At 43.1% G+C, this 13,706-nt stretch overlaps 1 protein-coding gene across 1 annotated transcript in view; it reads left to right on the plus strand.

Annotated features, from left to right (window-relative positions):
* Positions 1 to 1,755: 1,755 nt before the first annotated feature.
* The window catches only part of Tmem170b (transmembrane protein 170B), a 39,438-nt gene continuing 27,487 nt past the window's right edge, over positions 1,756 to 13,706 (plus strand). Inside the window, exon 1 of the mRNA XM_055595216.1 lies at positions 1,756 to 2,196. Coding sequence (XP_055451191.1) covers positions 2,100 to 2,196 — 97 coding nt within the window. The 5' untranslated portion in view covers positions 1,756 to 2,099. The remainder of the gene's footprint in view (positions 2,197 to 13,706) is intronic.

Here is a 13,706-nt window from a genome sequence, read left to right on the forward strand (position 1 = left end):
AACACATTAAGAACACTATTAGTGTTGATGGCAATTTCTTATTGTGGGCTTTCTCTCCAACATTCATGTACTAACAAAGATGTTAGGGATGGGTTAATTTGACCATTTGTCATGTGTCCACTCTCCCTTGTTGCCCTGTCAGCCTGGAGCAGAAGGACTGCTACTCAAGCAGTCAGCCAGTCTACCAGCACCAAGCATCTGGAACATTCCATGGATGCCTGTAGAAAAGGAGCTTCAAACTGCTTGCTCTGTACTTTTTGCTATACAGTCTTTGATGAACTCTAGCTGATCTTGCAACTATTTCCACCTAGGGGAACAATTTTTTTTTTTTTTTTTTCCTGGCAGCCTAGTCATAGGCTGATTGTTGCTGATACAAAAGGGACTACTGTGTAGTTGGGGCAACCACAAACCTTCATTAGCATGAGTAATTTTTCTGTGGTTATTGCAAACACCTCTTCTTTGGCTACTTAAGCAGGATTTTTGGTTCATTTTATAAGCTTATGACAGAGAGTTTAAGAAGTTCCTCAGAGACTTGGCTCTAAGTCTTTCACTGAATGTGGTCATACTCCCTAAGAATGTCAAGTCCCTTCAAAGCACCATTAGGTAACTTCCCATTCTGAACCTTAATGCTAGCGAGGGAGCAGTGAGTTCCGACCTGCATATACATTATTGTCATTTTTGAAGTGCTCACCAAGACCAACAATATTTAGGCAACTCGATCCTTCAGTGTCTGGGCAAATGCACCCGACTGATTTAGCTATGGTTTCTTCACTTCCCTCTGTAAACTTTATCCGAGCAGGGAGTTTGAAAAAAAGATGAAGCTGGGTGACGGGCGTGGGTGGGGTGACTAGGGCTTACGTTTTGCAAATCCAATTCTTTTTTATTTTTCAAATCGAAAGGTTTCAAACTTCAAAGGAGAATGTAACCAGCATAACAGGACTCGAGATGCTTCTGAGGCTGACCTTGAATTTGATGGACACGGCGAGGGGGCTGATTTAGTTTAAGTGCTGGAGAAGCATGTGTGGTAACAGTTCCAAAATTTTAGATGAAAAGAATCCTGTCAGGAAGAAGAGCTAGAGCCAACCTTGGCCAGGAGGATCCAGACACCTGCCGGGCCTTGCGTCAGTAAGTGATTTCAGATCCTGCAGCCACGGGAGTTCAAGTTCGTACTGCCGGCAGGAAGGCTGGCTGAAATGACAAAGAGGATCTATTTCTGTTTTAGTGGATTTAGCAAAGGAAGAGACGTATCCAGGTCACTGGACTCACTCTCAGAAAACCCCGCAAATAAAAAACAACTGAACGTTGGCGCTTGCACCTTGGCAAAAAGTTGCTCGCACACGCGCTCACGGAGAGAGAGGGAAGGATTTGGAGCCGCGAAGCACCGTCTCCAAAAACCTGGCAGCATCCCTGACCCACGCGCGGTGCTCTCAGCCCCGCCCAGCTCGCCGGCTCCCCAGTCTCCGGGGACGCGCAGCCAGTCCGGAGGGGGCGAGGGGCGTGGAGGCGGTTCCCTCGGAGCAGCCAATCAGCAGCGAGGCCCGGCGGTGGCGCCAGTGACGTGCGGCGCTCCCTCCGCCCCACTGCGGGCGGACTCCGGGAGCTTGCGGCCGCCGGGAGCTCCAGGCTGCCGAAAGCCGGCGCGCGCGCGCGGAGCGGGGGCAGTGCGCGTGCGCAGCGCCTCGCCCGGGGGAGGCGGGGCTGGGGAGCGGGCACGCGCCTGCGCGCGCCCCGGAGCTGTCGCGGGCGGAGGGGGCGGCTCCTCGAGCGTCGGCGACCCGAAGGCGGAGCGAGCGGCAGGCGGGCGGCCAGTGCCGCGGCCGGGCGCCGCTGCCTCGTCGCGCGTCCTCGCGATGAGCCTCGTCCCGCGGCCTGCCCCCGCCGGCTGCCGCTCCGCGCGGGCCTCACGGCGTGACCCGGGCCTCGTGGCGTGGCGGGCCCCCGCGGCGCGACGCGGGCCCTGAGCGGGAGCGGCTGTGCCTCCCGCGGCCCAGGCCTCGCCCGCCCGCGCTCCTCGATGTCTCCCCGGCGGGGAGGACGCTGCTTGCGACACCCGCCGAGCGGCGCCCCCCGGAGCGCCCCGCTGCCGCCCCGCGGGGACGATGAGGGCGGAGGGCGCCGACCACTCGATGATCAACCTGTCGGTGCAGCAGGTCCTGAGCCTCTGGGCCCATGGCACGGTGCTGAGGAACCTCACGGGTAATGCGCGGGGCGGAGGGAGCGGTGGGGTCCCACTCCACGGGTGTTCCGGGCGTTCGCACCCTCGGCCCGGTGCCGGCCGCTGGAGCACGCGCGACTCGCGCCGGTGCCCAGGCTGGACACAGTTCGTGCTCCTGTCATTAGCCCCCTCCCACCTCTGTGCGCGCACACACATCGCTCTTTGCAGTTTCGACCCTTTTTATTCCTTCTTTCCTGGTTTGGCCCTTTTTCTTGCTGACAGATCTCAAACCAAATGCAGCCCTTGGATTGCCTGCTCGCGGGGATCACGGTGGACTGACCAGTCCTTTCTTTCTTTCTTTCTTTTTGTAGACAGAGATGACTAAGTAGATTACAGTGGGTCAGGGGCTGGGCCAAGGTCTAGAGCAGTCGAAACAGTTGTCTGTCTCCTCTCCGATTTCCTTTTGTTTGTCGGTCTCCTTCTGGCCTCAAGTTGCTGTGTCTGACATTTGAGAATTCCGTCTATCACTTCATTAGTCAAGGTGATTGGGAACTGGGCTTAGCCACGTTATAGCATCAGTTTGTGGTTGTCAGAGTGTGCCTTCGTACACATACTACTTTCATCCAGTCTGTAGGTTTGCTTTCTGAAGAAACGTCTGGTTTTCTTAATGTGGAAGTGCTTATACTCTTGAGCTCTGAGTTTTAAAAATAGCTTCTAAAGAGTAATAATGACTGGACAGCGACAGGGTTAACAGTTTGAATCTGGAGTGGCTGCTCTTCTGAAACAGCAACAAAAAACAACTGCTTTTTCCGAAACAGCAACAGAAACCCTAAACAAAAATTCAGTTCTTTAAAAGTCTTAACTCCAGTTGAACATTATTTCAAAATCTGGGTGATAAGAAATTAATAGCATATAGTACACATATATTTATAGGTAAAATCCGTCATGATGGAGGATGCACATGTTCAAAGAGGAAAATATAAGGGAATTATGTACCAGCAGGATAAATTTCAGGGTACTTAATTATTTATGGAAACTACACAGTTAAAGGGGATTCTGGTACCAGCAGACTCTTGATTGCATGTTTATACTTCTGAAAAGTTAAGACCACATACAGATCATTTCAAGATAGATTCCTTTATTTCACTTATGACCTGGTGTGTATTTATGCACAGTTTCATGTTTCCAAAGTATGAATTGTTTATTAAAGTATAATGATAAAACTTAGTAAGAATATATATTGCTATGTTCATGACTAGCTTGGCTCTTCAAGGAATTTGACAGAAAGTTAGTCAGGTGGGTCTTACAGTAAGTATAATGTAGTGGGCCTGTTTGCAAGATTGAACAATATTTAAAACACTGAAGATCATTGTCATAATGGCTTTTCAGCACTTTAAGTCACCCATTTGGTTAGTAATAGCAGATAGCAATCCTGGAGAGCTCCAGTTATGTGAGCCTAACAAGTGCTTACAGAAAGTGGTGGCCAGCAGTTCCTTGCGTCTTGCACATGCAGGGACCAGAGCAGTCCCATATGTAGCTTGATGCTTCGCGAAGAAATGCTCTCTGCCGTGCCACATACTGCTTAATCTGTTCAAAACAAGCAAGCAAGCACAGCTCCCACGACAAGACAAGAGGCCATCATGTATTGAGTGCCTCCTTTGTGTTACTTTCCCTAAATCTGCAAAGTGTGTATACACACACACACACACACACACACACACACACACACACACACACACAAAGCAATTCAGGCTATTTAAACTTTCCTAAGTTGTATAGTGAGCAAATGGGGCTTCTGAGCAAACCTGCCTCCAGAGCATCTTCCCTTTACCTTCGCACAGCTTTTTTGTTCAGCTTCATCCTCCTTGCTCTTTCAAGCAAGGGTAAATTTCTTGCTTCATCCTGCTACTCCTGCTCTTTGTACATACTTTGGTTTTTAATTGCGTTATAATTTTGTCTTTTCTAACTTGAGAGTTTTGAGTGTAAGGCTTGCTCATTCTGAATTCTCAAGTCCTAGTGTAATCTGACATGTAGTGAGTACTGAATCCATGTTTATTGAAGAGAGGTTGTGAAATAATACCAAAGGCAGGATTTAAACATGCCGCTGTGTTGTATTTCATCTCAGTCTCTTGGATTAAATGTACCATTAAAGTGCAACGGGTGCTTAGGCAATGTTTGTAGACAATCAGCTGTCAAACTTGGAAGACAGGCAAATACATATTGAATGCGTTTTGTATTTTGTGCTGGGTACCGGCTTCCATGTTCTTTATTTGATATTTTCAACAGTTTTTGAGAGTTTATCTTCACTTTGCCAACATTGAAGCAGAAAGCAAGCTTCTTTTTGGTAGCTAACATGTGAGGAAATCTTTATATTTTCCCAGATCATGTACTGTTTGACATATAGCAAACTTGTAAGTGAAACAGATAGTAAAAAAGAACCTAGTATGAAACCAGGCTATTTTGTATTATGGCTGAAGGCATTACAGTAGTCTGGGTTTTGGGGATTTGGATTAATTAAATTCCAAATAAAAAGGAAGTGTGCTCTCATTTCTGTTTTTTGTACAAACTAGAAGTGTGATGTTACTCTTAGGATTTTACCCAAGAGGCAAGACTGAGCTTTGGAAATCAGTCTTATATATGTGCTACTTTGATAGGAATAAGCTTAACCCAAGGAGAACCGGAAGCATCCTAACCTAGAGCAGGAACTGCTTAGTTTTAGATCTCTGAAATACCATGCTATCACTCTTTAGCAGCCATCAGTGAGAGCTGTTTAGTGGCAGAGAGGGCCGGAGCTTGTCTTGACTTTTAGTTCCACCCCTGTCCTCTCTGCCCCACATAACTACTTAAGGCAAGCAGTCTGAGAGCTAGTAAATCTTATGATATTTAAGATAAGCCTGGCACATATTTGTCCCACCCTGAGGATATGTAAAGGTATCTCTAGTAGATTCCAATACATCACACACATACACACATACCCACATGCACGCGCGCGCGCACACACACACACACACACACACACACACACACTCACACTCACACTCATCCCATGGCCACCTGAAACCACAGCTAGTATCTAGTCCTGAACACACATACTTATAATAAGGTTCAGTTTCTGTTAGATGCAATAAGATGCTTAACAGTAACACAATACAGGCAGAAAAAATTCACCTCTACACTGTAACGAAATTCCCTGCATCACGACTGCTGCACTCTGGTGCTATTAGGTAAAACAATGGGCTCTTTGAACATAAGCATTGCACTACTGAGGCAACCTGTCTGATAGCTAACGGTCAGTCTGATAAGGGAGATGGATTTGTATACCCTTGACAGAGATGATTCTTGATCTGAGTGAGAGAACAGCATAAGATGCCATTCAGAATGGCCATCAGTTTAAAAAGTATGAGTTGTTCCTACAATTTTCCATTTAATATTTTCAGATGGTTGGTAATGCAGGTAGCTGAAGCCACAGAAACTGAGATCCTGAATGATGGTTGACTAATTTGTCCACTAAATAAAAGAAGCTGGAAAAATATTAGATATTATTGAAAACACAATGCTTTCGAACATTTTGAGTGGCTATTGTTTTATAAAACTTATCAGCCCACGTTTATTGTATTCTCCATCTCCCCTCAGGCTTGGTTAGCTGTTTACTGTTTCCCTGTTTTGGAGACACTCATGAGGATTCTGAGAACAAGCCATTCTGAAATCCTGTGTGTCACTAGATGACCACGTTCACAGTCCCTGTGTGTCTACCCCTTTTACTGGGATGTAATTTTTGATTCCTTCTTTGTTTAACCCTGAATATGTGATATGTTTTTTTTTAAGCCTGTTAGAGAGATGAATGGCATCTTTTCTTCATTCACAAGTACCTTTTTCTATGAATGTGTTCTAAATTCCTATCCCTTAGTCTGAAGTGGGAGCCATACTGTGTCTACCTTTTCAGCTTTGTAACTTGATGGCTTTAAAATTACCAATAGTTAGCTGTATCCTTTTGCTTTATTTTGTTTTCTTTAACTGCTTTGGCTTTCAATTTGTATTCTGATCCAAATTTGGTTACTAAGGAATTAGAGAAGAATTTTTCCTTCAGAAAAGGCAGGTCCTTAAACTGCTGGCCAAGCATAGTGGGGATAGTGTTGGAAAGGGGATATTGGGCCCTGGAAGAAAAGAAAGTATGTTAGGTTTGTCCACTCTCTCTTGGACAGCAGAAAATGTGGGGGCAAGTGCACCCCTCCTTCTCTTTATAGGTAATAAGTGTTGAGAGTCTGAGGTCCAATATATAATGAAAGATAAAAGCCTTATACACACACACACACACACACACACACACACACACACACACACACATATATGTATGGTCTACATATATACACCATTCATCATGTGCATGCATGTATATATAGGTACAGCTGTTCCTCAAATTATGATGTACTTATTATCTGATAAACCCATTGCAAATTTTTTTAAGAGTAGAAAATGTGTTTACTATATCTATATTACCAAAACCGACACTTAGCCTGACCTACTTTAATGAGCTAGAGTAGCTGCTGGTTGACCAGAAGTCACCTAACAAAGCATCTCGTTTATCATACACATGGCGTACAGCAGAGTCATTGTGTGGGTATAGGCTTACAACATGGTAAAGTTCAAAATCTGAAAGTTGAACCACTGATAATTTGGGGTCTCTATTTCTCTATGTTTATTTGCTTTTAGAATATTCATGCACCTGCTAGTATAGTTTTTGTTTAGCATTTTGTAATTGATAAACTGTTTTGCCATCAGCCAAAAAGGGAGAAATTGCTTATACATGGTGTTGCAGTCGGTGCCTCCCTTGGTGTGTCTCTGTGTTCACCACCAGGTTATGCCCCTTCCTAAGGTGCGTGTATGTAGAAAGTGGTCTCAGAAACGATCAGGAACTGCAGCTTTAATCATAAACTCTGCTTTTTGGAATGGTCAGATCCCATACTTGACTATTTCTTAAACACGTGATTAGGGTTTCTTACTTTTGTGGTATAGCACAGATCAGTAAGGACAGGTGAGATTGTGCTTTGTAGCATGCATCACTCTACAAGGCTCACTGTGTGTTTGACAGCAGGCACCGGAGGCTTTGACAGATCAGGCTTACTGTCAGAGGTCTCTTACTTCATTTGCACTGGAGCTGCATGTAAACCCCTGTTCTGGAGTACTGAGGATTCATTTTAAGATTATGTAGGTTATGCTTTTTGACTCTTTAATAAACTACAAATATAATTTCTTTTATCTTTGCTTTCTTTTGTGACCAAGACAGTGAGATAATTATGAAGACAGGTCAGAAGTTTTGTATCTAGTAACTCTTTTAGGAACCCCAAACTGAAAAGGAAGGGAAATTGGGTTCAGGGCAGGAAGCTAGAATAAAAATGGTCAAGTGTGAAAGGCAAGCCCTGAGAGTTCAGCACTGACCCTAGGTAGCTACCAGAGGAAAAATCCTAAATATGGCTACTCAACACCTTGGTGTGTCAGAACTAAAGAGAACATTGCACATGTGTTTTCCTGTAATTACTGACTATGTAATTTATTATTTTACCGCATATGATTATATAAGGTGTGATAGGCTAATTATGTTTTTAATGACCTTGTTTAAGCAATAACATTTAATCATAGACTATACAGTGGTGGCAGCAACACATTTAAGAGGTTTCATTAGAGTATCAATTTCATTTGGTGACCTTGAACTAAGTAAATTCAACTTAAAGTAACTTCCCCCTAAATTTTATGGAAGTAGGAAAAGCCAGGTTTTACCTGAGTCTTGATGCCTGTGCTGTAATATAAACTGTAGAATGTAACCTAGGAGCACATATGTACTTCTTGTAGCACTTAAGGAAGATGGAGTATGCCTTCTGGGTGGGGACTGTGGAGACATGAGGAGCTTACTAACATGCTCTATTGTCGCCCTTCCCTTGAGGTGCTGTGCTGTGTACTTGAGAGTACATTGATTTTTCTCTTTTTTTTTTTCATAATTTGCCATGTCTCATATCATCCTTATACAAAACAACGTGTTTCTTATTTTAGTTTAATTATGGGGAATGTCCATGTTGGAAACATTACCTGTAGGATATAACATTTTCCTAAGCCTTTCAGTGAGCAGGACGTGGCTCTAAGAACATTTCATGTGGTTTCTGTTGATTCTCACAATATTCCATGTGGTAGGCACCATTAACTCCATCTTTAAAGTGATGACACAGTCATGGAGACATTTGCCCTGCTTACAGAGCATGCAGATCAGGACTTAAAGAATCATCGCTTCCAGCAAACATTGAGTAACTGCCTGGGCCTGAAGCTGTCGTAGACATAGCAGTAAATGGCATGTGGTGACTATCCTTGCAGGCCTCTTTGGCAGTGAGGATTAGCTTACAAATGTGAACTACTTGCTAATGCTGCAGTTACTCTCAAATTTCGTAGCTAAGAACAAGGAACATGTCACAGGTTCAGCTGTTCAGGAATAATGCTGCTTTTGGATGCTCTCATCCACCTGTCAGCTGGGCCTGTATTTGCTGCAGACTGCCTTGGGTCCAGAGAGAGAGAGATTCCACAAACACATTCACGTAGCAGGTGACAGGAGGGCTTTGGTGGAACTGTTCACAACTGTTTTCCCTACAAAAAGATGGAAGGAGTTGGACCCAGTGGAATCCACAGAGTCCATGTTGTTGTATAGTCGTGCTGTATTCTGTTGGTCACGCTGACCAGCTCCTATCTACTGTGGAAGGAAAAACAAAAGCAGGTTTGGCTGGACAGCTGGGGTCCTGCTAGAAGCTAGCTTGAACACTTAAATATGTGTGGGGAAAGGGAAAGAAGCCGTGAGAGGGAGGACTGGTTTCAGCATGAGGGCAAGGCCATGCAGTCTCAGAGAAGCAGAAAATGTCAAGAAGCAAAGCTCCTTGATATATAGAGTGATACAGAGTAGCAGTGCAAAGCCCCTTCAGGAGCTGATCCTGGACTCAACTGTGAGCCCCAGGCTGGCCGTTGTGGTCCATGCCAATAAACAGTGAAGCTGGAGGGCTGGACACTCTCAGAAGTGCTTCTTCGTGGCTTGTTGACTTTGGGAGGGACAAGGAGTAGGATTTTGAAGAAAACTATAGAGAGTGGAGAATGAACTTGAGTGTGTGATGGTAGAAAGCGAGGAACGGACAGCTGCTTATAGAATAGCCAGGTACACTGTGCTAATGGGAGTGATGCGCTTGGATATGTGTGTTGAACAAAGGGTTTTTTGTTGTTGGTTTTTCAAGCAATAATAGGGAACTAGGTTTCCATCCTCAGACTCTTTCATTCCTCCGGTGTGCACAACTTCAGGCTGACGTAGTTGTAAATCTGCTGCCCCTGGGAACCACTGGGGCTGGTTGTACAGTTGGGAGGACCCAGTCCTATGTATAAAGTGTGGGTCTTCAAGGATTTTCAACCAACTTTAGTCCTGTCATTGTGTGCTCAGCAAACGGGAATGTTTGCTTTAAAATTACTAAGAAATTTGGGGATGGCTTTTTAGCTGTGCTGTAACACATGATGGAAGTTAATGTGGCAGATACAGCGTGACGGCAGACAGCCTCCATCTGACAGCTCACTTCCAACAGGTAAAGATAGCTGGCTCTCCAAAGTGACTGCCTTAACATTAGAGGACAGTATAATTTCTATTAATATTTTGTTTATATGATCATTAGCCATAATGAATGCTCCCTCTTCGTGTAGAATATTTAAAAATTTCACGTCATGTAGTTTTATTAAATCCAAAGTATATAGAAGAATTAAATATCTGAAGTGTCTGTAAATACTTACATAAAATTTAAGTTACTGGAATCTCCCTGATACCAAACTAACTGTGGTTCCTCTAGATTTATGTCTGACTGTGGAGTCACAAGCAAAAGAATTTGTGTCAAGAAACTGGATTTTATCCTTAGCTGCTACTAGTCAGCTGTCTTGCTTTCTTGTTTTTCTTTAGATCTGTTTGTTTTTCTGTGTATGAGAGTCTTGCCTGCATACATGTATGTGTACCATGTGTGTGCCCAGTGTCTGTGGTGAGGTTAGAAGAGACGATTGGATCCCCAAAACTGGACTTAGAGATGGTTGTGAACCATCATGTTGGTGTTGGTAGGCAAATCCAAGCCCTCAGCAAGAGAAACAAGTGCTCTTAATCTCAGAGCCATCTCTGTCCACAAGCTGTCTTACTTTAAGCAAGCTTGATTCATCCAATCCTGGCTTTCTTTACCTATAGCACTAGTGTCGATTTTCATATTGATCCAGGCATGCACTTCCATGCCTTTAACTCCAGCAGAAGCAGGCTAATCTCTGTGAGTTCAAGGCCAGCTTCATCTACATAGTAAATTCCAGGACAGCCAGAGTTATGTAGAGAGACTCTGTTTAACAAAACAAAACAAGGTGATGAGGAAGAGGAGGATATAATTAGATATTAAGGGAAAACTGACTTAGAAATTTTAAAGAGTTAAGGAAAGTTCAGGAAAAAATTTTTAATTTATTTTTATTTTATGTGCATTGGTGTTTAGCCTGCATGTGTGTCTGTGTGCAGGTATCAGACCTTGGAGTTACAGACAGTTGTGAGCTTCCATGTGGGTGCTGGGAATTGAACCTGGGTCCTCTGGATCAGGGGTCAGTGGTCTTAACCACTTGGTCTTAACCACTGAGCCATCTCTCCAGCCCCAGAAAAATTTATTAGGGGTCTAGAAAACCAAATTTCACCTGTATGTAAGTGTCTTATTAATTTTTGAATTGCATCATTTTTAAGCAGCTCTTCTTCAGCCTTTTAGTGCACTCTCTTCTAGGACAAGAGTTGGAACTAGGAAAAACCTTTGCTGTCTGATGACAGCTTCGTAGCTCTCCGGACTGAACTAAGTCTCTACTGTGCCTTGGTTTGAAACCCGAGCTTAGTATTTGTAGCTTCTCCTAGTTCGCAAATGACTGTTGTGTTCGTCAGGACATGACCTAGCCGCCTGCATGGACCCCAGAGTCTCTACTCTCAGATTTATAGAGCATGCTGAGTTTCTCTCCTTGTGGGCTTAGCTCCAGATCTGCTGTTCATTATGTAGTCTTACATTTAATTTGAGGAACATGTCATGTGAGGAGTTTCATTAGAAATTATGCTGTTGATATAAAAAATTTCTTTTTAGTTTTGAATATAAGTAACACTATATGATAAGACTGAAAAATATTAGCCATTGCTAAGATTGCTTTTAGGTCAGTGTCTGATTGTTAAAAAATTGTGTGTTAATGTTACTACTTTTTTTTTAAGCATCACATATATAATTTAAGTAGATTGAGGGCATATAAGTGATAGCATTAAAGTATTTTATAGTTGATCTATCTACCTTCATAACAGATTCAGACATTTAAATAATTATTCCATATACTTTTCTGGATGAGTAATCAGTATATGGAGAGCCTGCTGTTGCTTTAATGTAGAGCAGTTTTTAAGGTATTTTAAATCACTTTAACATTTTAAAGCAAGTGAAACTATTGAAAATGAAAAAAAAAACCTGTTTTTCTAAAGATTTGCTTTTTCTGTTCATTGCTACGTATTGTAATTTACGATGTTGAAATTATATAATTAGCAAGCAAGAGGGTAATTTAGCCTAAGTGAGTAATAAACAGTATTGCCATAAACTTTAAAAGGCAGTATGTTAAACAGCTGTAAAATTGACTTTAAAAATTAGTAATTTTTGTTTTTTAAGAAGCAAAACCAGAGAACTATTAGAGATCTAAGTAGGTTTGTATGTTAAAGGAAGTTTTAAGTGGGTGAAGACAGGAATTCATCTTGAGTGATTAAAAAAAAAAAAGAGTTGTGTTTGTACTTCTTTGTACTTATTCAATCTATTATTCAATCACTTATTTGTTCATGATAGTGGTGCTTCTCTCTCATGATGCCATTGGCCGAAGGGCTTCCTTTAATGTTTTTGGCATAGGAATGCTGGCAGCTGGTTCTAAATTTCTTTCCAAAAAGAAAAGAAAAAAGTAAGGAAGGAAGGAGGAAAGGAAGGGAAAAAGGAATGAAGAAAAGAAAGAGAGAGAGAGAGAAAGAAAGAAAGAAAGAAAGAAAGAAAGAAAGAAAGAAAGAAAGTCATTGTGACTTTGCCTTTTGAAGACATTTTTGCTGATACAGTTCTCTGCCTGCCTTACTCCCTTAGGTTTTCCTGAGGGTAACACTGGCTTCCGGTCAAGTGCTTGTGGATCTCCCCTCCAGGAAGCCTCAGGGCTTTACCTTGCTTGTCAATTGTTTCACACCGAGTCTGCATGTGTGTGGTGCTTTTCCATAGATGGTTTCAGGTGTTTTCTTTTGCTGTGGAGGGGATACCATTTGTCTGGTTTTGGATTCTGAGAATCTTGAATTTGTGGCTTGACTTTTATTTCTGGAAAATTTTGGGCAATAGCTCTTCCAATCTTTTTTCCCTGTTTTCTCTCCTGGGATGCCAATTACATAAGTTATTTGAAGGAGCTCTGTAACTCTTGGATGCATTCTTCTTTTTCTACTATATTTTTTTCTTTTCGGTTTTAGTTTTAATAATATCTTTGCCCAGCTGCCTCAAGTCTCTTGATGAGACCGTTGACAGAGTTTTTTCTATCTAATGTGTTTTGTTCAATATCATAATATTTCCTTTTAAAGCTAAGAGTTTCCATTTAGCTCTTAAAATTCCCTGCCTGGTGGATTTGTCAACTGTGCCATCTTGGTCAGGTTTTGTTGACCTGTATTTCTCCACAGTGGGTGTTTTTAGTGTATTTCTCCACAGTGGGTGTTTTTAATTTATCTCCGTTTTTTTGTTGTTGGGTGCAAGATAGAGTGAAATATATAAACTTTACTCCTGGAAAAGACGAGCAGTGATCCAGGTTTGGTTGAGCTGGATTTGAGTTTGGCTGTTGCTATGGTTACCCTTGCTGTACCACATGCTTCACATTCTCTGGAGGTTGCTGCTGTTGTCTTGCCCTAGAGGTGGGACCTGGGTGCCAAAGGGCTGGTCTCAGGTTAGTGCTCTATTGCCAGCTTTCAGTCACATCTGGATGCCTGCCTGTGGTGCGATTCCCTCATGCACTTGCCCACAAGTTGTTGTTGTGGCTCAGTACTAGGCTCATTGTGGGGATTTTTGTCATGCTTGGTATACTGGGGATTTGGGTTAGAACCATCCTAGCATTCTGCCTTTTGTCTATGCTTGGTCTTGGGTAGGGAGTTTCCAGTGCCTTCAGCAGTAATGGACCCCTGCTTGGAGTAGGACCCTTGGTTTGAAGAGAGTCTTCTTCTCTCCTGAGGGTCATTTGACCTGCCCTTGCCTATACTACAGCAGCAGTATATTTTTATTTGTCTCTGAAGGGTAACAAGATTTACTGCCCTCCCCAGAAAGTGTTTGCTCTGTGTAGAAGGATTCCTAGAGGCAGGCAGGCAGGCTGTTATCTCCACCTATCTGGACGACACCATCTCTATCACCAGGTGGCGTTTCTAGCCTCCTGCTAGAAAACCCACCCAGTCTTCCTAGGGCACACCCAGGAGAGAACAACATGCCTGTATTTCTCACTGTGTCATTTTACT

Source organism: Psammomys obesus, unplaced genomic scaffold (assembly GCF_907164565.1).
Source record: "Psammomys obesus unplaced genomic scaffold, mPsaObe1.curated_primary_1811, whole genome shotgun sequence".
Classification (NCBI taxonomy): Eukaryota; Metazoa; Chordata; class Mammalia; order Rodentia; family Muridae; genus Psammomys; species Psammomys obesus.